The sequence below is a fragment of the Gymnoscopelus braueri genome (assembly GCF_963280865.1).
Source record: "Gymnoscopelus braueri genome assembly, chromosome: 1".
NCBI classification, from domain to species: domain Eukaryota; kingdom Metazoa; phylum Chordata; class Actinopteri; order Myctophiformes; family Myctophidae; genus Gymnoscopelus; species Gymnoscopelus braueri.
Window position 1 is genome coordinate 63,386,463 of NC_137603.1, and position 27,623 is coordinate 63,414,085.

General features: G+C 44.2%; 1 protein-coding gene across 1 annotated transcript in view; it reads right to left on the reverse strand.

Annotated features, from left to right (window-relative positions):
* The window catches only part of LOC308093094 (limbic system-associated membrane protein-like), a gene marked incomplete at its 5' end in the record, with an annotated part of 155,329 nt that extends 134,568 nt beyond the window's left edge, over positions 1–20,761 (reverse strand). Inside the window, one exon of the mRNA XM_080439306.1 lies at positions 20,604–20,761. Coding sequence (XP_080295432.1) covers positions 20,604–20,761 — 158 coding nt within the window. The remainder of the gene's footprint in view (positions 1–20,603) is intronic.
* Between the last annotated feature and the right edge of the window lie 6,862 nt (positions 20,762–27,623).

Consider the following 27,623-nt stretch of genomic DNA (forward strand, 5'->3'; position numbering starts at 1 on the left):
AATATAAAAAATATACAAATCCCTATATATGGATCCGTGATGTGATCAATATGATGTAATATTACTGACTTCATAGACTGGCCTCAAAGTACTAAGTAATCTCAACAGGTACAACGGGTATTGCATAACCGGAGGGGCAGGTGTTCCCAATGGGCATCAGCCTAGTTTAGTATAAAAGTCAATATAATAATATTATTATTATTATACACATTCATATTATGCTGTTTTCATGTAAATTCCCCTTTAATTTCACTGTGCAAAGACACTTAAATCCTACAGATTTATCTTGGCTGGAAAAGAAGGATGACCAAATTCCACAAATAAAAGGTGTGATAACTGATAACCCAAGTTAGGTGGTTTAACCTCCATTTCAAAGGAGATGAATGAAAGAAAGCGATGGGGTATAAGACCACAGAATGAGGGATGGAGAGAGAGAGAGAGAGAGAGAGAGAGAGAGAGAGAGAGAGAGAGAGAGAGAGAGAGAGAGAGATATGAAGAAGTGGGAAACGGATGCATTGCCTGCAGCCCACTGTGACATTTCCACTCGCTTTCCCATTCTGACTCTCTCTTCTCTCTCTCATGCAACACTCTCTTTCAGCAGCATGAGAGTGTGATAATATTTAACAGCTCAAATCAGCAGCATGTCTCATCCTTGGCTGTGTAAAACGGGGTGCAAGTTGTGCAACCCATGCAGGCAACAGCAGACATTTCCATTTCTCCTCCTAAAAGATAAAGGAATAAAATAAACCTTTATTGATGTCTGGAAGGAAATCCATGGTGTCACAGCAGCAAGAGCAGTGAGAATGAATCTCCGGAGAGTAAAGATGGCAGCACACTTCAAACAAACTCAAACTACTTTTTCGGCCTGATGTAAACCAAACTAGTCCTCTAGTGCGGAATCATTTTTTATACTGGATGTGTATCCTCTATGAGTGCTGAACATCTACAGTGCTGGAACGGTTATTACCTGTAACTCTGTGTTTTATTTTCATCAACCTTTTGGTGACATACATAGTGGACAACGTGTGTGCTATCTCTCTCCAATAATTAATTGTCATCTGGTTGTGTTTGTAGTCACTCGAGAGGGATTATAGAGGTTTGTACCTCCTAACATTCTCAGTCAATCTTTCTTTATAACTGTCCACGGACCACGGTAAAATGAATTAAACAAAAAAAAAATCTGACCAATCACACATCTTTGTTCTTGTATCTCCTCTCTTTTTTTTGTAATCACCTTGCCAAACTTTGTTTCCACCATTAGTATGCTGCAGGCTTAAGATTCAAAAGGCTTAAGATTCAAAAACAAGATCAAGGCCTGAACCGCTGGCCTAGCGGTCTAGGCACCTACGATGCATGGAAACACAGCCCTTTTTGTTTTCAGGAGTGAAAAGGCATGCTGTTCCTACTATCCTGTGATCTCAGCCTCTGTTTCTGCACGCTGTCTCCACTGTCTCTCTGACTCCATATGCCTGGATTAGACCCTCTCTGGAGTCAAAGATAAGGCGTACAAGCAGATCAGAGTTGCATGCTGTATTATTCAACAAACTGAACGAGCTGGTGAGGAAGGTGAGGAGATAAACTGGATAATCGACATACCACCAAGCAACTTGGCCAGTCAATCACTCAATCAATCAATCAATCAATCAATCAATTAAACAAACTTCATCTACTGTATGTAGCACATTTAAAACAACCGTTGTTGTTAAACAAAAATATGTGTAAAAATGCAAGAGACAAACACACAGAAAATTATACACGTACACCTAAGTCCTTAGTTTGTGACATTAGCCATCAGGCTCCAAAACCAGTGGTTTAAAGTAACTAAGTACATGTACTCAAGTACTGTACTTAAGTACAATTTTGAGGTATTTTTTACTTACTAGAGTATTTTCAATTGTCTGTACTTTTACTTCTACTCCACTACATCTCAGAGACAAATATTGTACTTTTACTCCACTACATCTATTTGAAAACTTTAGTTATTATTTCGTTTCTTGTAAGAAACTTACTTATGGGATATCATCGCCCTCTTGGCGATGGCACAGAGCACAACACATAAGCTCCCGGAAACAATCTTCGATTGGACAGGGTTCTGTGACGCAAACCGGAAACCGGTTGGTTATAAAACCCCCTGCGTCACCAGATTCGTCCTCTTCCTTCACTCTGCTAGCAGCGAATACGCACGAGTCCTGAAGACAACACGACTAGCAACCGCGATAAACTTCGACGAATCCCAACTAAACCCATAGCGAGGGCACCCAGTGTTGCTCTACGGGCGTTTTCGTTCTTTCTACAGTTTATCGTTGTTAGATTAAAAACGCTCCCACGTTACTTTTCCTGTCCTCTCAGTTTTCCACGAGCTAAGAAGTTAGCTAACGCCGCTAGCCAGACTACAGGCCGCGTTAAGCTAACAGGCGTATGCTAGGTTGGGTTAGCCTGGGCAAGACGTTAAACTGCATCCGCAGGCTGCAGAGAGGTAGCCCCTTACCTCAGCAAGGGTCCTCTGGCTAAGGAAAATATCCCTACTGATAGACCTGGTCCTCCTACAAGCCTGTATGGTACTTCCCGTGGTGCCTAGCCTAGCCAACACACTGGGATAGAAGACTGGTTTTCGGTAGACTGCGCGGAGGAAACCCTCAGCGGTTCAACGGGCAGAACGGCGATACCAGCAAGCTTTGTGGAGCGCTACGGGCTGGATGTGTTAAGATTTAATGTATCCAGGTCATCCACTGCACCCGGCTCCATCTCCAGCCGTCTCGACTCTGTCTTGCCACTGGATACAGGTGGACTCGGGCGAGAGAGTGAGGTCGGCGCTGCGCAACCCACCCTCACTTAAATCCAAACCATTGCGCAAGTCATGACTTCACACAATGACACCCCCCCCCCCCTTCCAAGTCCTGCGGCGTCGAGCGAGTGGCGAAGTGGTAGGTGTGGATTTCACTGGAAGCCGTAGTCACAAACTTGCACGTAGGCGGCTCGGGCCATAGGGTCGCTGTCCAGTGACTGAGGCAGTACTGGACTTCGGCAGCCCCCCGAGTGACTAGGCAGCCCTCTTTAGGAATGCACTGCCTACCTCCTTGGCATGAGGAACGGGCTAGAAAAGGTGCCCAAAAATTGCCTGCCTCACCCCCTTCCTGGCCAGCTAGCCGCGGCTGGCAGGAGTCCCACTACCAGCGGTAAGAAACAAGGAAAAAAGATAAAGGTGACACCGATCACCCTTGGCGCATGGAATGTGCGCACACTTCTTGATAGGGCTATGAGGACCTGACCGCTACCATCACGGCAGTGCCCAGGGCAGACAAGCTCATCATTCTTGGTGATTTCAATGCCAGGGTTGGCACTGATCACAAGTCATGGGAAGGAGTCCTCGGCAAAAACGGCATGGGCAGCTGTAACAGCAATGGCACCCTGCTGCTGGAGACCTGTGCGGCACATGAGCTATTGATCACCAACTCAGTCTTTGGCCTTCCCAAGCGCAACAGGACCTCAAGGATGCATACCCGCTCAAAACACTGGCACCTACTGGACTATGTCATTGTCAGGCAAAGGGACAGACAGGATGTCAGGGTTACGAAGGCGGTGTGCAGTGCAGAGTGCTGGACTGACCATAGGCTCCTTGTCTCCAAGCTGAACATCAAGATCCACCCTCCCAGGAGGCCTCAAGGTTTCAAACCCCCAAAGCGTTTGAACGTCTCCAGGCTCACCATCGCCTCTGTCAAGCAATCCTTGACTGAAGAGCTTGCCAGCAAACTGCAGGACCTTAGAACCTCAGGGAACGTGGAGGAGGACTGGGCTGCGTTCAGAGACACCGTCCACACTGTTGCTCTCAAAGTAGTAGGACCTACAGCTCGCAGGCAACAGGACTGGTTTGATGAGAGTGATGAGCACATCAGAGATCTTCTCCAGGAGAAGCATCGTCTGCACAGAGCCCACCTCAGTGACCCAACATCTTCTCAAAAACAGTCTGCCCTTAAGAACATCAAAGCAACCATCCAGCGGGAGTTGCGCCAAATGCAGGACGACTGGCTTAGAAGAAAAGCTGATGAGATCCAGTCCTATGCAGACCAGAATGACAGCAAGAACTTTTACAGCACCCTCAAGACTATCTACGGCCCCACCTCATCAGGATCTCCACCTCTCCTCAGTGCTGATGGCAGCACCCTGGTCACAGACAGAGAGAAGATCGTTGAGCGCTGGGCTGAGCATTTTAACGGCGTCCTCAACCGCCCCTCAGCCATCAATGATGAAGCCATTGCACGCCTCCCTCAAGTCCCAGTCAACACTGCCCTTGATGAGCCACCAACTGAAGCTGAGGTCATCAAAGCCATCAGAGGACTTTCAAATGGCAAAGCACCTGGTGCTGATGCAATTCCAGCAGAAATCTATGCAGCTGGTGGACCACCCCTGACCAGACAACTGGCAGACCTATTCCTCACCATGTGGAACCAAGGGAAGCTGCCTCAAGAGTTCAAAGATGCCTCCATTGTCCACCTATACAAGCGAAAGGGCAACAGGCAGGACTGTAACAACCATCGAGGTATCGCTCTGCTGTCTGTAGCGGGGAAGATCCTGGCCAGAATTCTGCTGAACCGCCTGACGGAACACCTTGAACATCAAGTCCTCCTACCAGAGAGTCAGTGTGGATTCAGGCAAGGTCGTGGTACAGTCGACATGATCTTTGCCGCTCGTCAACTCCAAGAGAAGTGCAGAGAGCAGAACGTCAGTCTATACTCCACCTTTGTAGATCTGACAAAGGCTTTTGACACTGTTAGCCGCGAGGGCCTCTGGAAGATCATGTCAAAGTTTGGCTGTTCTAACATCTTTATCAACATGGTCCGTGAATTCCACGATGGAATGCAGGCACGAGTCCAAGACAACGGCACATCCTCTGAGCCCTTCCAAGTTGGAAATGGAGTCAAGCAAGGCTGTGTTCTGGCACCCACTCTCTTCAGCATGATGTTCTCAGCCATGCTGACAGATGCCTTCCGGTCTAGGGACATGGGGATCGACCTGCGCTACCACACTGATGGCAACCAAAGTGCAGACGACCACTGTTTGCGACTTCCTCTTTGCAGACGACTGCGCATTGAATGCTTCCAACCAGCTAGAAATGCAGCTGAGCATGAATAACCTCGCTACAGCATGCACAGACTTTGGCCTTACCATCAGCACAAAGAAAACCGAGGTGATGTACCAACCTGCTCCTGGAGCCCTGTACACTGAGCCCCTCATCAGCGTAAATGGTGAACACCTTAAAGCTGCTGAAAAGTTTGTCTACTTAGGTAGCACCCTATCTCGTGTGGGCAACATCGATGAGGAGGTCATGCACAGGGTAGCCCATGGAAGCGCCGCCTTCGGCAGACTTCGCACTTCTGTCTGGGAGCATAGAGGGCTCAGCCTACAGACTAAACTGAAAGTCTACCGTGCTGTTGTCCTCCCCTCCCTGCTGTATGCCTGTGAGACATGGACTGTGTATAGCCGGCATGCAAAGCAGCTCAATGCCTTCCATATGAGATGCCTCAGGAGGCTGCTCAGCATCAAATGGCAGGACAAGGTCCCAGACACTGAGGTCCTCCACAGGGCTGAAATGGAGAGCATCTATGCCATGCTCAAGCGCTCCACGCTGAGATGGGCTGGCCATGTCTGCCGCATGCCAGATGAACGCCTATGTGGCTCACGCGGCGGCCAGCGGAAACGCTATAAGGACACCCTAAAGGCGAGTCTCAAAAGCTGTGGTCTGGATCCAGAGACCTGGGAGGCCGATGCCCAACACCGCTCCAACTGGCGCTCTGCAGTCAAGCATGGTGTAGCAGAGTCTGAAAAGCGCCGCATCCATGAAGCTGAACTGAAGCGACAGCTCCGCAAAACCAGAGCCAGTTCCTCCCTCTCACCCAGCAATCCTTCAGCCATCACATGCCCTCACTGCAACCGGACATTTAGTGCGAGGATCGGCCTCATCAGCCATCTTCGCACCCACAAGACATCGTGAAGTCAATGGTCATCTTTGCACGCGAAGGACGAACATGAGACCTGCCTCGTGGTGACTGGAGGAAAAGAAGATGGAGGCGCCTCGTGTCTGCGGTCTGACGGGCTGCAGAGGCGAGGGGCGACCGCTGGTCTCCTCGCCACCGCCGTCGCTGGACGCAGACGAGGAGCGTCCAGGTCGTCCTCCGCCAGAACCAACTCCTGGGAACGTCCCTGCGGCTCCCTCGGCGTGGGGGACGTGAGGAAGGGCAAAGACCCTGAAACCCCCCCTCCGGTAAAACCCCCCCGAAAGGACCTCGGGGCTGGTCGCAAAGGGAGGGGTAAGTGACGGTCTACGGCTGATCCCGTCACGGCCACTTGGCCAGTATTATGCAGGGTCAGCTCCCCAATTGGGGACCAGAACTGGCGCTCTTCTTGCCCCGACGGACAGGGCCACGGGCGGCTCCGTGGGAACACAGAGACTATAAGAGACGCTAAAAAAGACAATTTAATTGCCATGCTGTCCTTTAAGTCTAATGTGTATGATGTGATTTGTGTGTGTGGAATAAACCCGTTGCCGAAAACACAAATGCTCATTTCTTCTCATACTAATGTTAGAGGAAGTTCCCTCTTCCGTCCGGCAGATGGCTGCAAAGCTCATCCGTGGGACGGTCGAGAGCCAAAATGGCGGCCTCCCTCAAAAGCCCTAAAATGGCGGACGAGGGAAGGCGGAAATGCGTTTTCCAGACAGCCCCGGTGTTGCACCGACAACGGGGTTTACGATCAATACTCGAAAGACTGTTCTGATCCCATCCCAGCAAACCACCTTCGTGGGGATTTCCCTGGACTCATCCACGATGGTGGCGCGTCTGTCTCAAGACAGATTGGCCGGTTTCCTGGCGTGCTCGCGCTCTTTACGCGTGGGGCACAGAGTTGCGTACAGGACATGCATGCAGGCTGCAGGTCTCATGGTCTCGGCCATACACCTGATCCGGCTGGGGAGACTCCACATGAGACCTTTTCAGAGGTGGATGCGGAGTCTTAAGATACCGCACACCATGAAGTTTCGAAAAGTGGTGGTCTCTCCCTGGTGCGTGACGACGTTGCAACCGTGGTCACAGGCGTCCTTCCTGTCCGGTGGAGTCAGGATGGGCGAGGTGGTGTCACGAAAAGTGGTTACCACAGACGCTAGCCTCTCAGGTTGGGGGGCTGTCCACGAAGGCTACTCAGCCAGGGGGGTGTGGACTTCTGCTCAGAAGGTGTACCACATCAACTATTTGGAGTTGTTGGCGGTCTTCCTCGCCCTCCGACGGTTCCGTATTGAGGACCGTATTGTGGGATGTCATTTTCTGGTTAGAACGGATAACACCACAACGATGTGCTATGTCAATAAACAAGGGGGCCTGGGCTCTGTTGTTTTGGACAATTTAGCACGCAAACTGACGCTATGGAGCACATTGCACCTAGCCTCGTTACGCGCCTCCCATGTGCCGGGTCTCCTCAACAGCGGAGCGGATCTGCTGTCTAGAGGCGAACTTCGGTACGAGGAGTGGTCTCTCAACCCGCAGGTGGCGAGCCTGATCTGGCTTCGGTTCGGTCGGGCTCGGATTGACCTGTTTGCGTCCAGGGGGAACGCAAAGTGTCCACGATTCTTTTCTTTGAATCACAAGGATTCCTCCTTGGGGGTGGACGCGTTGGCACACGTCTGGCCGGACGTTCTGCTGTATGCCTTCCCACCTTTGGAACTGATCCCGTCCATTTTGGAGCGGGTCAGGGTCCGTGGCAGGACGGTCCTGCTGGTGGCTCCAGCATGGGGGGTGTGGAGGTCGGAGATCGCTCCTCTCCTCTACGCTGAACCTTGGCCTCTCCCGCTTTTCAGAGATATTCTGAGACAAGGCGGGATGAGGTGTTTCACGAATCCCCCGGGGTCTTGGACCTGTGGGTCTGGCCCGTGAGGGGTCGGTTTAAGACTGGTAGTGGTCGGCCCGGTGATGCATGTCCCTTAGGGACGCAGTTATTGCCGTTGGACGTCCGGTGTGTAACCCTGACAGAGGTTTTGGCCTCTGTGGCCCTTGCTCGACCATAGTGGCACCTGGGGTGTCATGTATGGTCTGGGTTAGGTGGGACTATGGTCAGGGGACGTCGGCACTGGCTTTGGCTGGTTGTTCTTCCCCTAACCGGTGGTCTCCTTTCTGTTTCCCTGGGGCCGGCTGGGCCAGGCCCAGGGAGAGAAGGTGGGGACAGGAGCCTGGCTCTCCTTTAGGGGGAGATCAGGTCCATCTGATGGGCTCCCGTTTTGTTTCCCTTCTATTGACCCTTTTGGGTCATGCGCCTGTTTCCCTGGGTTCGGCTGGGCCAGGCCCTGGGGTGGAAGGTGGGGACAGGAGCCTGGCTCTCTTTCAGGGGGAGATCAGATCCATCTGATGGCCTCCTGTTTTGTTTCCCTTCTCTTTGACCTTTTAGGTCATGCGTCTGGGGGTCAGGTCTTGCCGGGAGGCATGACTTTTTGACCTCGGGACGTACAGGTTGGATAGCGTTGCTCCTGGGACTCCCCAGGGGGGTCTATGTGTCCCATAAGTAAGTTTCTCACAAGAAACGAAAGAATAACTAGGGGTTACGTAGGTAACCCCAGTTTTCTTAGTTTCGTAGTAAGAAACTACTGGAAACCCCTTCTGTGCGCTTCGACTAGCGTGCAGAGTGAAGGGTATCAGAGGACGAATCTGGTGACTCAGGGGGTTTTATAACCAACCGGTTTCCGGTTTGTTTTGCGTCACAGAACCCTGTCCAATCGAAGATTGTTTCCAGGAGCTTATGTGTTGTGCTCTGTGCCATCGCCAAGAGGGCGATGATATCCCATAAGTACGTTTCTTACTATGAAACTAAGAAAACTGGGGGGTTACCTACGTAACCCCTAGTTACTTTGCAGATTTGATTACATTATAAAAAATACATTAACCACTTTAGCCCTATTTTATACCTAGGCTATTTGAAGATAGCTGATCTACTAGCTCACAACGTGTTGTGAGCTTGTATATCTGCTATTTTCAAACATTTTAGTACTTTTACTTTTGGTACTTTAAGTACATTTTTTATACCAATACTTTTGTACTTTTACTCAAGTAAATTTTGAATTCCGGACTTTTACTTGTAACAGAGTACGTCTACATTGCAGTATTGATACTTTTACTTAAGTAAAACATTTGAGTACTTTTCCCACCACTGTCCAAAACCAAGCCTTGTTCTTTCATTACTGACTCCTGCTAGACTCTGCTACATTTACTACTACTACATAGAGAGGTGTGAATGGGGGGGATACTGTGTGCCGGTGAGAAGGGAGTGGGACCAAGGCTTGGTTGGTAAAGATAAGGCTTACAAGCAGAACAAAGCCTCATACATCCAACAACTGAAAAGAGTACATGTAAAAAATAAAAATAAATGTATATTGTGGTATCTCTACTTCTACTTGAGCACTTCTTCCACCACTGGTGTGACAGGAGCAGAGCTGAGGCAGGAAGGTCATTAGATGAGTAGTTCACTGATTAATTACACAGAAGGACATGTGGTTTCCCTGCATGGCGTCTCCTCTCCTGTCTGCATGTGTTCCCTCTTTACAACCTCTGTGATCCTTAATGCTCCCAAATGGTGTGCAGGTTAATTAAAAGTGTGGCAAATAAAGTCAGGTACAATGTTTCAGAACTGTGTGTGTGTGTGTGTGTGTGTGTGTGTGTGTGTGTGTGTGTGTGTGTGTGTGTGTGTGTGTGTGTGTGTGTGTGTGCGTGTGTGTGCGTGTGTGCGTGTGTGTGTGTGCGTGCGTGCGTGCGTGCGTGCGTTTCATCATCATCAGCATCAATTAATCACATTTATCGCTTCCTGAGTGCAGTGTTACAATAGGTGGCTGTCCAGGCTACAGAGAACTACAGAGGAGGATGCTCTCTATCCCATAATAGTTGTCAGGGTGCAGTGTGAGATGGCACCATTATTCACAGCCATTATCTGGGTTTCCTCACAGATCCACAGATCCACCTTCAAAGTGACCGACACAGGCAGCACAGAACAGAACTTATCGCACAATCACATCCTGGGAGAGAGAGAGAGAAATATGGGAGCTTCTGCGCATCGTTGACTTTTTGACTCAAAGTCTGTCTTTGTACTTTATCTGTGTGACATCATTCTATAGATTTATAGGTGCGCAATTCTATAGGTGCGCCAACATTTCCTCTGCCTCGCATCGAATCTCGTCTCAGTGTGTCAAAGAAACAGCACAATCAGAACGGCACAAACTGCTACAGTAAGTCTAGCATGGAGACACTGGGAGGCAGACATGCACTCAAAGGCAGCAGACACACAATGTTACTGTCACACAGTGCATAATAACTGGTGGTGCATGAGTCCTTGACTTGGCCCACTGTAATACCCGACGAAGGAGTGCTTACAGAGTTGCCAACTCTCGTGAGACACGCACACATGACCCTCTTCACACGCACCCCCGCCGCCCACCACATTTCTCACGCCGTCAAATCACCCCAAGTGGAAAACTGCATCAACTCATGCACCACTGAGATGCAACGCACTGTGATCTTGTAGATCGGTTATTTCCACTATTCATCGTACAAGTGCTTAAGGCTGTGCAGCAGACACAGAATTTTACTGTCACACAGTAGTGCATAACATGCAACTGGTGGTGCATGAGTCCTTGACTTTTGGCCCACTGTAATACTCGACGAAGGAGTGCTTAGCAGAGATGCTAACTCTGGTGAGACACACGCAAATGACCCTTCACACGCACTCCCACATCGTATTTCTCACGCCGTCAATGCACCACTGAGATGCAACACGCTGTGAACTTGTAGATCGGTTATTTCCACTATTCCTCCTACAAGTGCTTAAGTCAGACATGTCTGTCCAGGACTCGGTCTGACTCTGGTTAAAGTTAAGTTCACGGAACTGCAGATGAGAGCATTACAACTTTATCCTACTGCTGCTTTGTTAATAAAGTCCTCACTTCTTCTCAGCAGGACACGGTTCAGATTCACACTAAACCCCAGTTGATCCCACTCACAGAACATCCTTTGGATAAAACCTTTGAGTGAGAGTGAGAGCTGTTTGCTATCACCAAGGTAATTATAGTTAAAGGGACACTTCGCCGATTTTGAGGAAAAACGCTCCCCATAGCGTCAAATGACGTTTTCCGCAGGTTCTCACCTTATGTCCGCACTACATGACTGCAGGTGACTACAGCTGTAGTTCAAATCCAAACCAACCCCCATGGCTTAAAGGACCGGCCCCTGAGGGTGTCTCCCTAACATTTCGTACACCCTTCTTTCCCCACTCGGCCACTCCCAATAGCTACCTCACATGCACAATCATGGCGTCTCCAAACATATGAAAGTCCGACCAATCTATGGAGGAAGATGACTATTTTTACGTTATCTCGGAGTCAGAAATACTGCAGGGTTACTTATTTGAACCCGAGTACACCGAAGAACAACCGCAACGCAGGGACGAGGCGGCAGCAGTAGCTGCTGTGGCGGACGAGGAGCAGCAACGCGTCGGGATGATTCTTGGTGGAACAGTCTATGGGTGGAACATACACAGTAGCCTGTCCTATCCTATACATGAGGGACACAACGTGAGTGCTGGCATCAATCTTTTATTATTGGATTTGTGGAGCCGTGGCGTGCATACGGAAAGTTAGTTATTGTTTACTTTGACTGTAGCCCTGAAACATGACGGTCATGGCGGAACTTCAACCTGGTTTTGGCACTTTTTCCATTTACAGCCCGTTCATCTACATAAACGGTCAGATTTCAAATATAAAGTTCTTACCCCGTTGCCACGGATGTTACAATTGCAATCGGGTGGGTCTAAGTACCCGTATATCTTCCGTATTGTTCAATAAAAAAACATTAAATCCGAACGGTGGCCATTTTCTCATAGATGTATAATGTATCAGAGTGCAATACACATCCCAACCGATAGGGTCGCGTAATTGAAAGCATGAGGAGAAAATGGCCACCGATTGGATTAAAATGCTTTTTATTAAACAATACGTAAGATACTGGTACTTAGACCCACCCGATTCAAATTGTAACATCCGTGGCATGAGGTCAGCACTTTATATTTGAAATCTGAACGTTTATGTAGATGTACGGTCTTCTGTACATGTAGAAAGTGCAAACACCAGGTTGAAGCTCCGCCATGACTGACATGTTTCAGAGCTACTAAGTACATGACGACGTCAGGTCCCGAAAATAGCAGATCTACAAGCTCACAACGCGTCGCAGACTCGACACTTTGTGAGCTTGTAGGTCTGCTATTTTCGGTGCGCATGCAACTAAGAATAAATTAGGTATCACGTCGGGTGATATCCATGTAAACTACAAGTCTAATCTAATGTGTTCTTTCCAATGACAGGACAGAAAGTGGTGTCGTCAGCCTGCATTCTTTTGAACTGTTTCATGATATAGGAGATGGTCTTTCATTTGGCAGAATGGTACATAATTACATGACTGTAAGCATTACAGATATAATAGTGAAAAAGTCTTGTTCATTCTGTTAGTAGCCTATTTACTTCTACATGTAATCATTATTTTTCTGGGGACCCCAGCACATTGGATTCAACTTTACTGGTCTTAGATACAATAGGCTATAGTAAAACCTAATATTATCCATATACACCAATTGAAAGCATGAAACGGTCTCAGTTGAAAAACTAAAACAAAAAACGATTAGGCTGTGTATGACAAGAGTATTTGAACATTAGCATGTCATTCTAAAGTAATGCCCATGTTTTCTATAAGTTTAGTCCAAAGAATATAACTGGAAATGACAGTGAAACATTATGCTCTCAGAAATAAGGAGTCACACATGACATGAGTATGAAACGTTTTGTTTTATTATTATATTGTTGACTATGCTCCATCTCCATGGATGTCCCGACTCCCAAGTAGAAGATGGACGTCACGTCACCAGCACCGGACTGTCTACATGGTGGGATGGAATGTAGAGAAAAAATTATGCACGCGCGCACACACAGACACACACGTTTAGTGTTACTATGCTAATTTATACATAATATGTTTAGTTTACTATAAGATACAATCAAATCAATACAGAACACAATACAACAGCAGCCAAGACTAATAGTTTCACCTTGCTGGCGCAACAAAGACACGGTGATGATGGGACTGTTTACATCCTGGTAGATATAGCAAACTTGCAATGGGTAGGCCTACTGGTCCAACTGTACTGGTTCAACAGAGGCAGATTTCACGTGGTCCAAGAAAGAACATGGCTTCGATGTCGTGTTTTGTGATCCAAAGGTAGACAAAAAAGTCGGAAAAGTTGGAACGTAACATTTATCATTCTTTAGCATTCAGTGTTGCCAGATCTTGTGAGAGAAATAAGCAACCAGGTATATGAAAACAAGCCCAAAAGAAAATACCTGTGCCAAGAGCACTTTAAACCTAGACATGGGCTATTTGAAAATTGCCGATCTACAAGCTCACAACGTGTAACGATGTGACGCAGTGTGAGCTTGTAGATCTGCTATTTTCCAAAAAATCTTGAGGGGAAAAAAGTGCAAAATGTGGAATATTTTTAAAACATTTTAACAACACATTTTTGGTAGGGTCTCCCTGGCAAATATGTTGGCGCGCAGTGCACAGATGAGGGTCCGTGGAAAAGTACATAAACATGTTTGAGAACCACTGGTTTAAACAACAATCAAAACATTTGGAAACGAGCCCAAATATCAACTACATTTTAGAAACCAGCCGCTTATGATAAGCAGACATGGCAACACTGGCCAATGTGCTGTATGTGTTTGTTGATGTTGTTGTAGTGAGAACTGGGAGGGGAAAGTTACAATGTAGACCACGCCCCCACGCAGCCTCCTCCCCACAAGGAAGGGCAGTGCCCCAAAGCATTGTGGTCATTGTAGTAATGCAGCCAAACCCCAGTCATCCAGTCAAACCCCAGTTTTCTATATTTTTCTGGCCATAGGGTGCAAATTTGAAATTTTGCTACTGTTATCTACTACAAATATTATTAACATTGAGTGACTGCAAGTTCTTCCAGGGGTGAAATGCTCCTTTAAGAAAAACTAACGAAAACTAAAATTGAAAAAACATTTCTGTTAACTGAACTAAATAAAAAGTACAATAAAATAAATGAACGATAACTAACTGAAACTGTATTGTATTTACAAAACTAACTAAAACAAACTGTAAACAAAAATTATAGACAAAATGCCCTTAGTTTTCATTTGTGGATGGTTGGTGGTTCATCTGTAACTGAATACATTTCTTAATGTTTTTTCCCCCCCGTTTATTACACAATACTTACCTTTTCAATCCTGCACCTGACAAATAACCCAAAGTATAAAAACACTAAAAGTAACACTAAAACTAATAAAAAGTAACTAAAACTATTAGCATTTTCAAAATAAAAACTAATAAAAACGTGCAAATCCGTTCTAAAAAACATATTTTATTTTTTTCAAAACAAACAAACTAAAATGAAAAATCCCAAACTATAATAGCGTTGGCTATCACTTCCCTTATCCACAAGAACCCGGTCTATCCCTTTGCCTCTGTGCTGCCCCCTATGTCCCTGTCTGTCCCAAACCAGAAAGAGGATAAGACTGTTACATCACCATGGAAATGATATGCAACTGATTTGAAAATCCCTTATCTGTCCCGGGTGGAGCAGAGAGGATTATGGTTCTCTCTCTCTCTATCTCTCTCTCTCTCTCTCTCTCTCTCTCTCTCTCTCTCTCTCTCTCTCACCATCCTCTTTCAGTTATTTTCTGTCACTCATCCTTTCAGCCAGGATTGTCCAGCTGTGCATCAAGCCTCCAGAACCCAGTGGTTGCATTGAAGCGCATTGGACATGCTGGCCATTCATAGGTACTGCAGCTGGGGCCACGTACATGAACGAGCGAAAACCGTTTCGACCAATGGGCTCGACTCACGAGCTTGCGCACGGGGCTGCGCACCTCTGTGACGCAAAACGCATTACAGAAGTGACGCACAGAAGCCCCAAATAGGCCCCACCCTGACCCATCACATGAATTCGCCCCATGCGCTGGGTGAGCAACTCAATGCAAGTGGACGGGAGGGGATATCCGGTGCTCTCTCTATTATTTTTAACTCTAACACAAATTTAAGTTGGCGATTAATTGTCACACAGATAATTGCGATTTAATGTAATTGTGTGTTTGGCGTTGAACATTGGAACATATGAATAAAAACGTAATTTCTGTTTGCCTTTTAGGCACAGGGCAGATATGACAAAGAAATGATTGACATATTTTATCATTTCTTTATGTAAAAAATAGCAGAAATTGGTGATCTACAAGCTTACAACGCGTTGTAAGCTTGTAGATCTGCTATTTCTGCTATTTTAATATTTGAAAATGTTCTACATTGAAACGATTATGATGATTATACAACAATAATTGCGATTATCTCAAATAATTGGGATTAGACGATTATGTCATAATTGTGACAAGCCTAACATGAGAGCGAGAGAGAGAGGGGGGGGGGAGGGGCAGCCATAAATATGCCCTAAATGGTGCTCCAGTATGCAAAGTGTAGCTACATCTGTCTAGTGCAGAATTAACCACATTAAATACCACTGTCACTGACTGTCTTAGTTTAAAGAGATCACAGGTTAAGTCATTTAGAGTGCACAGTGGAACTGCTGCTATATATATTATTGCAGTAGACTTTCTGAAAGATAATCATCAGGGCTCAAATGGTTAATAATGAAGACACATTAAAACAAGTGCATTGGTGATCCTTAGGCAGTTTAGATTTGTCTAATTTCACCTCCTGCGTAATGTCTGAGCCTCTAGCAGCGTTCACATACACGCCTGTTCTCTCAAACTCAAATTAAAAGCAGAGATCTGGGGGTTTTAGTGACATGGATCCTGCAGGGCAAATCACAGAGCGAGAAAAATAGTCTTCATGGAAAATAATGAGACAGACAGAGGATTATTGTCAAAGCTCAGATAATTGACCCAGAGGAGAGCAATCACACAGACTGTGTCACTAATGCTTTTATTAGCAATTGTCAATTTCCAGCACTTAAATCCCCACAATCACTTCAGCTTAAGGCTGTTGTGCAACAAGAACACAGACAAAGAAGCAATTAAAAAGTAAACTAGTGTGGCAAACTATTGTAGCAAAGACAATTTTTCCTTCCTTTATGGGTTCATATGGTGTGACTCAGTGGGAACAAGGCTTATTACATTTTGTCTCGTCTTCTTTAGCGTTTCTGTCAAAAGAGGAAAAGTCACATTTTCTGAGGAGCCTCTCAGAGACGTGGGGCATTTTTCACTGACCTAAATCTTTTGTATATGAAACATGGCCATTGGGCGATGAGACGAGACTTAATACACTATGATTGATGTTCTTTCTGACTTACTTGGGGCAAATGTCACTCCAAGCAGAGACACAACCACTAATGGTCCTTCTCCTCCTCAGCTGCAGATAGTGAGGAGACACAGAGGACTAAAGTTCTGAGGTAGTGTTCTGCAGTGGTGGGAAAAGTACTCAAATGTTTTACTTAAGTAAAAGTATCAATCCTGCAATGCAGAAGTACTCCGTTACAAGTAATAGTCTGGAATTCAAAATTTACTTGAGTAAAAGTAAAAAAGTATTGGTATCAAAATATACTTAAAGTACCAAAAGTAAAAGTACTAACATGTTTGAAAATAGCAGATCCACAAGCTCACAACGCGTCGCGTTGTAAGCTTGTAGAGTAAATCAAGTACATTTTGAATTCCAAACTTTCCAAACAGAGTACTTCTACGTTGCAGTATTGATACTTTTACTTAAGTAAAACATTTGAGTACTTTTACCACCACTGTACCAGACCACACTGTGCCTCACAGCCCGCCTGCTAAAAGACCTCACATTGCGGCCCTGCATTTATTTCCAAACCCTCTCCAATTTGTCAGCTGGAAAATGGTGTGAAAAAGGTCAGGGATTTTTTAAGTTGTTTTTGTATTGAGCCTCTTGGGTTAGAGTTGGCATTTATTGTGGCAATGCAGACAATACGTAAGAATGCAAGTGCTGAGGTCAATTTAAGCAAACAAATGGTTATGATTTTATATTCTCACTCACTACTGATCATTATTAGTAGAGGATATTATGGCTATAAGAGAAAGAGTAAAATAAATAGATAGAGATAAGAGAAGCAACACATATCAAACAGAGGAAACATCACGAAAACACCATCAGAGTCTCTGTCTGCATGGTGGTCATTCACTGGCTAGATAGAGCCCGCACGCGCACACGCACACGCACACACACACACACACACACACACACACACACACACACACACACACACACACACACACACACACACACACAGTTGCCTAAGACATGGCACCAAATCCCAGTGGTTGTGCCTCATTTAAAAAAAGTACTCAACTGTTTTACTTAAGTAAAAGTATCAATACTGCAATGTAGGAGTACTCTGTTACAAGTAATAGTCCGGAATTCAAAATGCACTTGAGTAAAAGTATAAAAGTATTGGTATCAAAAGTACCAAAAGTAAAAGTACTAAAATGTTTGAAAATGCGTCGCATCGCGACGCGTTGTGAGCTTGTAGATCGGCTATTTTCACGCACACACGCACACACGCACGCACACGCACACACACACACACACACACACACACACACACACACACACACACACACACACACACACACACACACACACACACACACACACACACACAGACTAATTGGATCATTGTAATTGAATGGAAGTCTTTCCTATTGTGCCTGAGAAAGCTACTGCTGTAGCCTATAGGGTATATACACCAGGCTCCTTTCAACCCTGTTTAGATAAATGGGGGATAGATCGGGTGTGGGGGAGGTAAAGAGCCTTGTTTACATGAATCCAAAATCTAGATCCTCTCTGCATTTCATAACCATCTCAAACACATGCCTGGAGTCGCGTGAACACTGACAGTCTGCCAATAGCAGCAGCATCACAATAACAGTTGACAGATTTCTTTGGCCAGCAAGTTTAGCCTAGATGTATTTATTCTTCGCTCCATTCCAGTCTCTAATCTGCTGTTAAACCCATTAGGACCAGGACTGTGTCATTTTAGATTTTAACCATTATTTTATACTTTGGCTATTCAAAAATAGCAGATCTACAAGCTCATAGCGGGGCACCGATTGCTGCGCGATGAGCTTGTAGATCTGCTATTTTCCAAAAAATCTTGAAAATGTGTGAAAATCATTGAATGCATATATTTTTCAAAGCAATTTTTTTTAACTCAAATCTTTGCTTCTGGGGGTCCCTGGAACATAATATTTTGAGATGCGGGTCCGCGGCCAAATACATATAATTTTGGGTCTCCTTGACATGGAAAAGTTTGAGAACCACTCATATTAAGTGTTTCAGAAAACTGTTAGGATTTAGAAGACATTTGTAGAATCCCCAGAAGCAAAGATTTGAGTTACAAATGTTTGCTTTAAAAAATATCTATATATTCAAAGATTTGTACATAATATTATTTTCATGATTAAAAAAAAAAAAGCAGATCTACAAGCTCATAGTGCGACACTCGGTGACACGCTATGAGCTTGTAGATCTGCTATTTTTGAATAGCCAAAGAAATCTAAAAAGAATACACAGATTCTTCCCGGTCTAAATGGGTTAAAGATTCTCTTGCATTCATTATTCCGTTGAGATTGCATCTCTGTACCCTGTGTGACGTATTTTGTGATCCTGCTTTTCTTTTATGTTTCTATAAAAACAATGATAGCATCTAATTGAGAATTCCTTCCAAAGCAAAATCAGTGCAATTTGTTTAGTGCGATAAGCTTGGAAGCTATAATTAATTCAACACATCCTCGCAGCACATAGTCTATTAGAAATTCATCCACTTTGTTTATATCACTGGATTCCCCAGAGAACCCAGCCGCTTCATGCAGTTTATAAGCCACCCTGGTTTTAGCGAAACCTGTTGCATCCGTTATAAAAAATATGTTTCCCCCCCTTTGTTTCTTTTGCAAATGATTGCTAAAGCGATCATTTGCAAAACAAAGGGGGGAAAACATATTTTTTTTGCAAATGATCGCTTTTGCAAATAGCTACATATTTTTTTGCAAATGACAGCTATACCCATTTCGATGAATTGAGTACAAAGGACCCCAATGGAAACAAGCCATAGGCTTTCTTGAGTTTAAAATTCTCTTAGCAAACCTTGTATTAAACTGTACTTTCCTGTGCTTTTTTTTGCAAACTGCTAATAAAGTATTCAATCAATCAATCAATCAAACAAACAATCGGTCAATCAATCAATCAATCAATCAATCAATCAATCAATCAATCAATCAATCAATCAATCATCAATCAATGCAGTCCTCATGCACAAAACCAAATGTGTTCGGTCTGTTCTGGTTGTTTTCAAAAGCATGTCTGTAGTGTGTGTGTGTGTGTGTGAGTGTGTGTGTGTGTGTGTGTGTGTGTGTGTGTGTGTGTGTGTGTGTGTGTGTGTGTGTGTGTGTGTGTGTGTGTGTGTGTGTGTGTGTGTGTGTGTGTGTGTGTGTGTGTGTGTGAAGGAGGATGATGGATGCTGAGGAGAGCAGAGTAAAGTTGGTACCCAGGCAGACAGTCCTACCTGATCACGGCTGTGATCAGGTAGGACTGGATATCAGGTAGGTGATATATAACTATATTATTATAATATATATATATATATATATATATATATATATATATATATATATATATATATATATATATATATATATATATATATATATATATTTAACCCTAACCCTACCTGATGACGGCTGTATCTCCCTGTCGGATGGTGATATATCATTATATATTATTATTACATATATATATTATATTTAACCCTAACCCTACCTGATGACGGCTGTATCTCCCAGTTGGATGGTGATATATAATTATTTATTATTATGATATATATATATTTAACCCTAACCCTACCTGATTGTAACGGACCCGTAGTGGTATTTTTTTCTAGGCTTTTATTTTGGAAGTTTCCTGCCCAATTGTCAGGTCCTTGAGACATATTTTGAAGGGCTTCCTGCCTACAGGAACTTGTCAGCCTCAATTGTGCACTGATTAAGGTAATGAAGTTCACCTGGTGCTGATCCTCAGTCTAGGGCTGAAGGTGCTTGGCAGCAAACATATAAAAGGGGCTTGTGGTAGAGGAGCAGATACTGCCTCACGAGCATGAAGGTAGAAGGAAACCATGTTTGACACGGAAAGTCTTAAGGAATGGAAGGCTTAAGGAAGGACGGACGGACGGACGGCTGGTCAAGCCAAACCAACAAAAACTTGGACCAAACTGATGCGAGGCACTTACCACTTTAATAGCACCTAGCTGGAAGGGGAAAAAGGTGATAATTTTATTGTTTGTCATCTTGTACTGTCACTGTTGAGGGATATTTGTTTTATTGTTATCAGTGATCATATTGTTGGATATGGTTAATGTATTCTTCTAAGGTGGTTTATGTATTGTTGATAGCGTTATGGTATGAGTTATGTGAAATGACATGGTGCAATTTACTTTATGGAATTATTGATTTTGTTATGTACTTATTAATATATATTTAAACCTAACCCTACCTGATGACGGCTGTATCTCCCTGTCGGATGGTGATGTTATCCGTGGCTCGCTGCATATCCACACTCCGGACGGGGAATCCTGTGGGAATAAGACACAGGAGTCTGAAGAAAGAAGCCTGCAGTTGTCTCCAACATGATGATCTCCGTCCAACCTGCATTTTAACACAGGAGCCAAGCGAGCTGCGATAGATCCAAAGAGAAAATAAAATAAAATAGTTGTCCACTCCTGAAAACGTGTAATTCTTTACTCCATTATGTCCCAAAACTCCTGGATATGATGTGAAACTATATTATCCGACACAGCAGCAGAATATAAAGGCTTCTTATTCAGTGCGACTGAAGATAAAACACTTTGGATGAAACACGTGTGTGAATTATTATGGTCTGACTGGTTCCACGGATTTGTGCGCTACACTGCTCACTGCATCCAGGACAGCAGAGCAATGCAAAGCTACCACGATGGAGAGAGCGAGATAGAGAGAGAGAGCTCAGGAGGCAGATCAAATGATCAGCTAGTCCCTCCTTAAAGCGCTCCACCCCACCACAGTGTGTGTGTGTGTGCCTTGCCTCGCCTCGCCTCTCCTCTCCTCTCCTCTCCTCTCCTCTCACGCTCCCTTGTTGGTTGTTAGGACAACAGCACCTCCTCCTGGGGTCCCTGCTCTTTGTGAGACACTGTGTGGAGGAGAGACAGACACACTGTGTGGAGGACAGACAGACACACTCTGTGGAGGAGAGACAGACACACTGTGTGGAGGACAGACAGACACGCTGTGTGGAGGACAGACAGACACGCTGTGTGGAGGACAGACAGACACACTGTGTGTAGGTGAGACAGACACCTGTGTGGAGGACAGACAGGATAGACAGACAGCTGCATGGAGAAGAGATGAGATAGGAGGTTTACAGTTCTAGACATCTAGCAGACTCTCTTATCCAGAACGACTTAAAGTGTGAAATGAGAATTATCAGAGTAAATGAACTCACTGTCATCAATGGAAAGGAAAGGCTGGCAAGAAGGGGTAAAGGGAGAGTGAAGGAGGTAAGTGCTAGGGAGCAGTGGTGGAAAAAGTACTCGATGTTTTCTTAAGTATGAAGAAGTACTCTGTTACAAGTAAAAGTCTGGAATTCAAAATGTACTCGAGTAAAAGTATTGGTAACAAAATGTACTCGAAGTACCAAAAGTAAAAGTACTAAAATGTTTGAAAATAGCAGATCTACAAGCTCATAACGCGTTGCGAGCTTGTAGATCGAGATCGGCTATTTTCAAATAGCCTAGCTGTATAAAATAAGGCTAAAGTGCTTAATGTATGTTTTATAACGTAATAATGTATATCTGCAAAGTAACTAGTGACAAAAGTTTTCAAATAAATGTAGTGGAGTAAAAGTACCATATTTGGATCCGAGATGTAGTGGAGTAGAAGTAAAAGTATTGGAAATTGGAATTACTCAAGTAAAGTACAAATAACTCAAAATTATACTTAAGTACAGTACTTAAGTAAATGTACTCAGTTACTTTCCACCACTGGGTAAGTGCTAGGGGTTGAGGTGGAGTCTGAAGAAATGGTAACAACAAAATAAGAAAAGGCATCTGGGTTAGGACCGGTTGAAAAAAATATCTACTATATTCTGTTCTAGACTAGGGCGTAACAGTTAATTCAACTAATCGATTCAATCGATTATTTAAAAAAACCATAATGTATGATTTAATTAAATAAGTTATAGTTAATTGGATACTTGATTCATTGATATATAAAATCTACACATTATTTTTATTAAATTAAAAAGTGCAGCACAATTATTATTATCAAAAAAGCATCAATCAAATAGTCACTAAGAATTCCAAATAGTTGGAGCCTTATTTTGGACTCAATCAGAGCAAAACACATTTGGAAACTCCATTTCAAACTTGTTTTGACCAATCACTCTCCCATTTAAAAACTTAATTGACTAGATGAGAAAAGTGCATGCCAAGAGACAGACGCTTGTTGTGTGTGATTATTATGTACTAGATGAGACACAATTTTTGTGACGAGACATGTTTACTGTTCAGAATCACCAAACAGTGCAGACAGACAGACAGACAGACAGCTCTGACTGATAGAGTCCATTTACACACCCTGCAGTGCAGACTGTGTTTTAAACACAACACAGTCTGTCATCCATCCATATGAAGGATGTTGTGTTGAAACGTTGCACTGCCTTCCCTTTCATCACAACAGCAACTTGTCATTCAATCAGCACCTAATGCACTGTCATCAAATCATTCTGCTTGCCAATCAGAGCCTAAAGCACTGTCATCTATTGATGGTCATCCAGGCGTATGCTTAATGATCTGCAAAGTGGCAATTAAGGTAATGTGTTTAGCATTTGATCCGTTTCAGGAAATGATTAATGACTCTAGTCTCGATCTAACTATAAATGCACAGAATCTGTGCGTGCGTCCCCCACATAGCTCAAAAAGTGTCTGAGCGATAGCCTTCAAACTCACTGCGTTGACATTCCCAGTGGGAAGTCGTCGGATCAGTGGTTCTCCAAAAATATATCTGTAAATCCACAAATCTCTATATATAGATCCCTGATGTCATGACAACATACTGACATAGACTGGCTTCCATTCTTGAAGGTGACAAATATCAGTGGTGGAAGAGGTACTCAAATATCTTACTTAAGTAAAAGTAGCAATACCACAATATACTTATACTCTGTTACAAGTAAAAGGCCTGTGTTCTAAATGTTACTTGAGTAAAAGGTATTGGCTTCAAAATATACTTAAAGTACCAAAAGTAAGAGTACAAATGTTTGAAAATAGCAGATCTACAAGCTCACAACGTGTCGCGATGTGAGCTTGTAGATCGGCTATTTTCAAATAGCCAAGGTATAAAATAGGGCTAAAGTGGTTAATGCAAAGTATCTAGTAACTAAAGTTTTCAAATAATTTTAATGGATGAGATGTAGTGGAGTAGAAGTAAAAGTATAGACAATTGGGGAAATACTCCAGTAAAATAAAAGTACCTCAAAATTGCACTTATTTACAGTACTTGAGTAAAAGTACTTAGTTACTTTACTCCACTGAACACATTCCTAGGCAATAATTGGATAAATGCAAATTCATTTTCGGGAGTCTGTATTCGTAGTGTCAAAAAGTGTTAGAAGCTAAATGTTTTGATCCATGGCTCTGGGTTCTGGCCTAATGAATGAGTTGACGTGTAACATGAGACCTGATCAGCACCGCTGTACCCCTGAGTTTATTCTGCTTTGACTGGAGAGTCACTCTGTCACTGTTATTGTGACTATAATGAGACGAGGAGGAAGCCAAGCCAGGACAGCTGCCATCCACTATTAATGAAAGCATGCTTTCATTAACCATCAGATCCTCCTCTCCACCCGTGGGGATGGGTGTCTCAGGCTCTGCACTCTCCCTGTTTGCATCCTACCTGACAGGTCGCTCCTATACCAGGTGACGCTGAGAGGGTCTCTGTCAGAACCACGCAGGCTCACTACTGGGGTGCCGCAAGGCTCGGTGCTGGGTCCTCTTCTTTTCTCTCTCTACACTACATCTCTTGGTGCTGTGGTCCACTCCCATGACTTTTCCTACCACTGCTATGCCGATGACACCCAGCTGATCCTGTCATTCCCCCCTCTGACACACAAGTGGAGGCACGCATTGCTGCTTCTCTGGCTGACATCTCGGAGTGGATGTCGACGCACCACCTGAAGCTCAACCTGGACAAGACCAAGCTGATGTTCCTCCCGGGGAAGGGCTGTCAGCAACGAAGACCTGCCATCACCATTGATAATGCTGTGGTGACGTCAACTCGGACTGCAAGGAATCTGGGTGTGACCCTGGACGACCGACTGTCGTTCTCGGCAAACATCGCATCAGTGACACGGTCCAGCAGATTCCTCCTCTACAACATCAGGAAGATTCGCCCCTTCCTCACTGAGAAGGCAAGCAGGTGCTCATCCAGGCTCTTGTCACAAAGAAAGTAGGTAGCTGATATACTGCACTTTTGCCTTAGCGTTAGGTATACTCTTTCTCAGTTGCTTGTTTTAGAAGAGAATGCACTTAAGACTTCTGGTGATTAGTAGTTTTCTTGTCTACATGGTGAATGCACCACCATTTGAAAATAGCAGATCTACAAGCTCACAATGCATTGTGAGCTTGTAGATCGGCTATTTTCAAAATATTGTTATACATTTGAAAAGTTGTGAAATGGGACATTCTGCATAATGAGTACTTTATACTTTTTGTACTTTAAGTACATTTTCAAGCCAATACTTTTGTACTTTTACTCAAGTACATTTTGGAATTTTACATGTAACAGAGTATTTCTACATTACAGTATTGATACTTTTGGGGGGTTGGTGGGGGGGTGCAGCGCGGAAAAAAAGAGGACGCTCTACATTTCGGCGTTTTTCAGAGTCTTCACGCCGTTTGGTGCCCCCGTTGGATAAGCCACCACTGACCACAATATACAAATACTCTGTTACAAGTAAAAGGCCTGTGTTCAAAATGTTACTTGAGTACAAAAGTATTGGCATCAAAATATACTTAAAGTACCAAAAGTAAAAGTACTAAAATGTTTGAAAATAGCAGATCCACAGGCTCACAATGCGTCGCATAGCGACGCATTGTGAGCTTGTAGATCGGCTATTTTCAAATAGCCTAGGTATAAAATAGGCCCAAAGTGGTTAAAGTATGTTTTATAATGTAATCATTTATATCTGCAAAGTAACTAGTGTAACTAAAGTGTTCAAACAATTGTAGTGGAGTGAAACAGACAATATTTGCCTCTGAGATGTAGTGGAGTAGAAGTAAAAGTACTGAAAACTGGAAATACTCCAGCAAAGTAAAAATACCTCAATATTGTACTTAAGTACAGTACTTGAGTAAATGTACTTAGTTACTTTACACCACTGCTGGCTTATGACAGTGATACCAGCGTATGTTTTAACTACACACAGACTTACAGTATAATGGTGGTTGTGAATGTATTCTCTCCATTGCGCAGCGTCTCCCACCACTGTATGAAAACAAATGGCGGCCACTACAGCATTGAACTATAGAAGATCAATGAGCCACACACTCCCCTTTTACTCCAGTCCCATTATGCACAAATTACATGTCAAACGACAATAGACTGCAAAGGAGGACCTCACACTAGTGTAAGCAGGGAGAGAGAGAGTGTCACGGTCCGCTCCTCGGGCCGTGGACAGTGACTTTATTATTTGGACCTTGTATGCCCTTATATGGTGTTGGACTCCTAAGGGCTGTTCTTTAGGCCTGTTTAGGCCGTTCATTATGTTCGGCACTCTTGTATGGTAACTCTGTTGCCTTTGTCTTGGTTTTCCATACTCTTGTTTTGTAGTAGTGTTTCCTGTCTGCCTTGTTTACTGTTTCCTGTCTTGTCTCACCTCCCTGTAATTATTGTAAACCTAGTCACTTGTGCTCCTTGCCTGTTAGCCTATCCTGTGTTGATTGTCTGTTGTGTTCACCTGCGTCCTGTTAATCCCCTGTCTATTTAAGTCCTGTGTTTGATTCAGTTCGCTGTTGGTTCGTTGCTTACAGTCGTGTGAGTTTATTGTTAGTCCTTGCCTAGTTGATGCTTTGTATTTAGTCCACCTAGCTTTCCCAGTTTAGTTTCCCCTTACGTCCTCCTTATTCTGTCTGCCTACTTGTGTGTCGACTTTGCCTGTACCTGGACTTTGATTACTGCCTACTCCCTTTGTTTGGTGTTAATAAACACTTTAATTTGAGCTACGCTGCCTCTGCCTCTCATCTTGCACTTGGGTCCTACACCTCCCTGCCTCAGAGAGAGAGAGAGAGAGAGAGAGAGAGAGCTAGCTCACTTCTTTATGGTAAAGCAGCATAATGTACTCTGGGCATTGGTATCAACAAGACCTGCATCTTGGCAGTAAAAAGGATGATGCCAACGAAAGGAGATACACTGCAACCCACTCAGCAATATAAGCACGCACGCACGCACAAAAACGCACGCACGCACACACGCACGAACACACACACACACACACACACACGCACACACACACACACACACAGCCTTTCTTCTCCTCGTCTGTCGGTCAGCAGAAAGTTAAAATAAAACACTGTACAGTACAGTATGTCGGCACAAAGTAGGACTGCAGGTATATGTTACACACCATACATTTCAGGATTGACCTAGGCTGGAGGAACCATAGACTTTCCAAGGCATAAAGGGGCGGATCCAAACCTAGCGCTGGGAGCCAACCCCACACCCTATTGCTTCACCAATCTTTGTTGTAGATCTGCTATCTTTGAAAAATCTAGAACATTTTGTGCAAATCTTTGAATGCATTTACATTTTTGCTTCTGCATGGAGGTCCCTGGAACTAAATATTTTACAAATGTTTGCTTGAAAAAATATGTATTCAAAGATTTGCACACATTTTCTCACGATTAAAAATAAATAGCAGATCTACAAGTTCATAGCGCAGCACTTGGTGCCACGCTATGACTTTGATAGCTGTTAATTGACTCCTGGCAACCTCAGCAAATGATGCTATCCCCTTATGTCCAGCCAATCTCTCAGAATGCAAAATCAGTTAATCAGTGGCAAACATGTACGTCATTCATTCATAAAATAAGGTGCCTGCCAAGATCACAGCAACTCCAGCAGAAATTAAACTAGAAAAAGTGCTCCTCGGAGCACAGGTCTCCGCCAGGTCAGGTACGTTATTCTGGCCACCCTGTGAAAAGGGTGCCAACCGTGCCATTTATTCTTGCATTGACACTGCATTCATGATTTGAGGCATTTTGTTCCAAAAATTTGTTTTGCTAAATTAGACCTGCTGGTGGCGCTATAACAGGCCAATGTGAGAAGGGTGGCATTTCTTCCTCGGCCTAGTGGGAATGTGCGTGTGAAATTTCACGGAAATCCCAAGCTGTGTGTATACTTTGAGGCTTTTTGTTCAAAACGGACCAATCCTGCAAACTTTGGAAGCCAACATTAGGCAATAAGGATGGAATATGGGAAATCG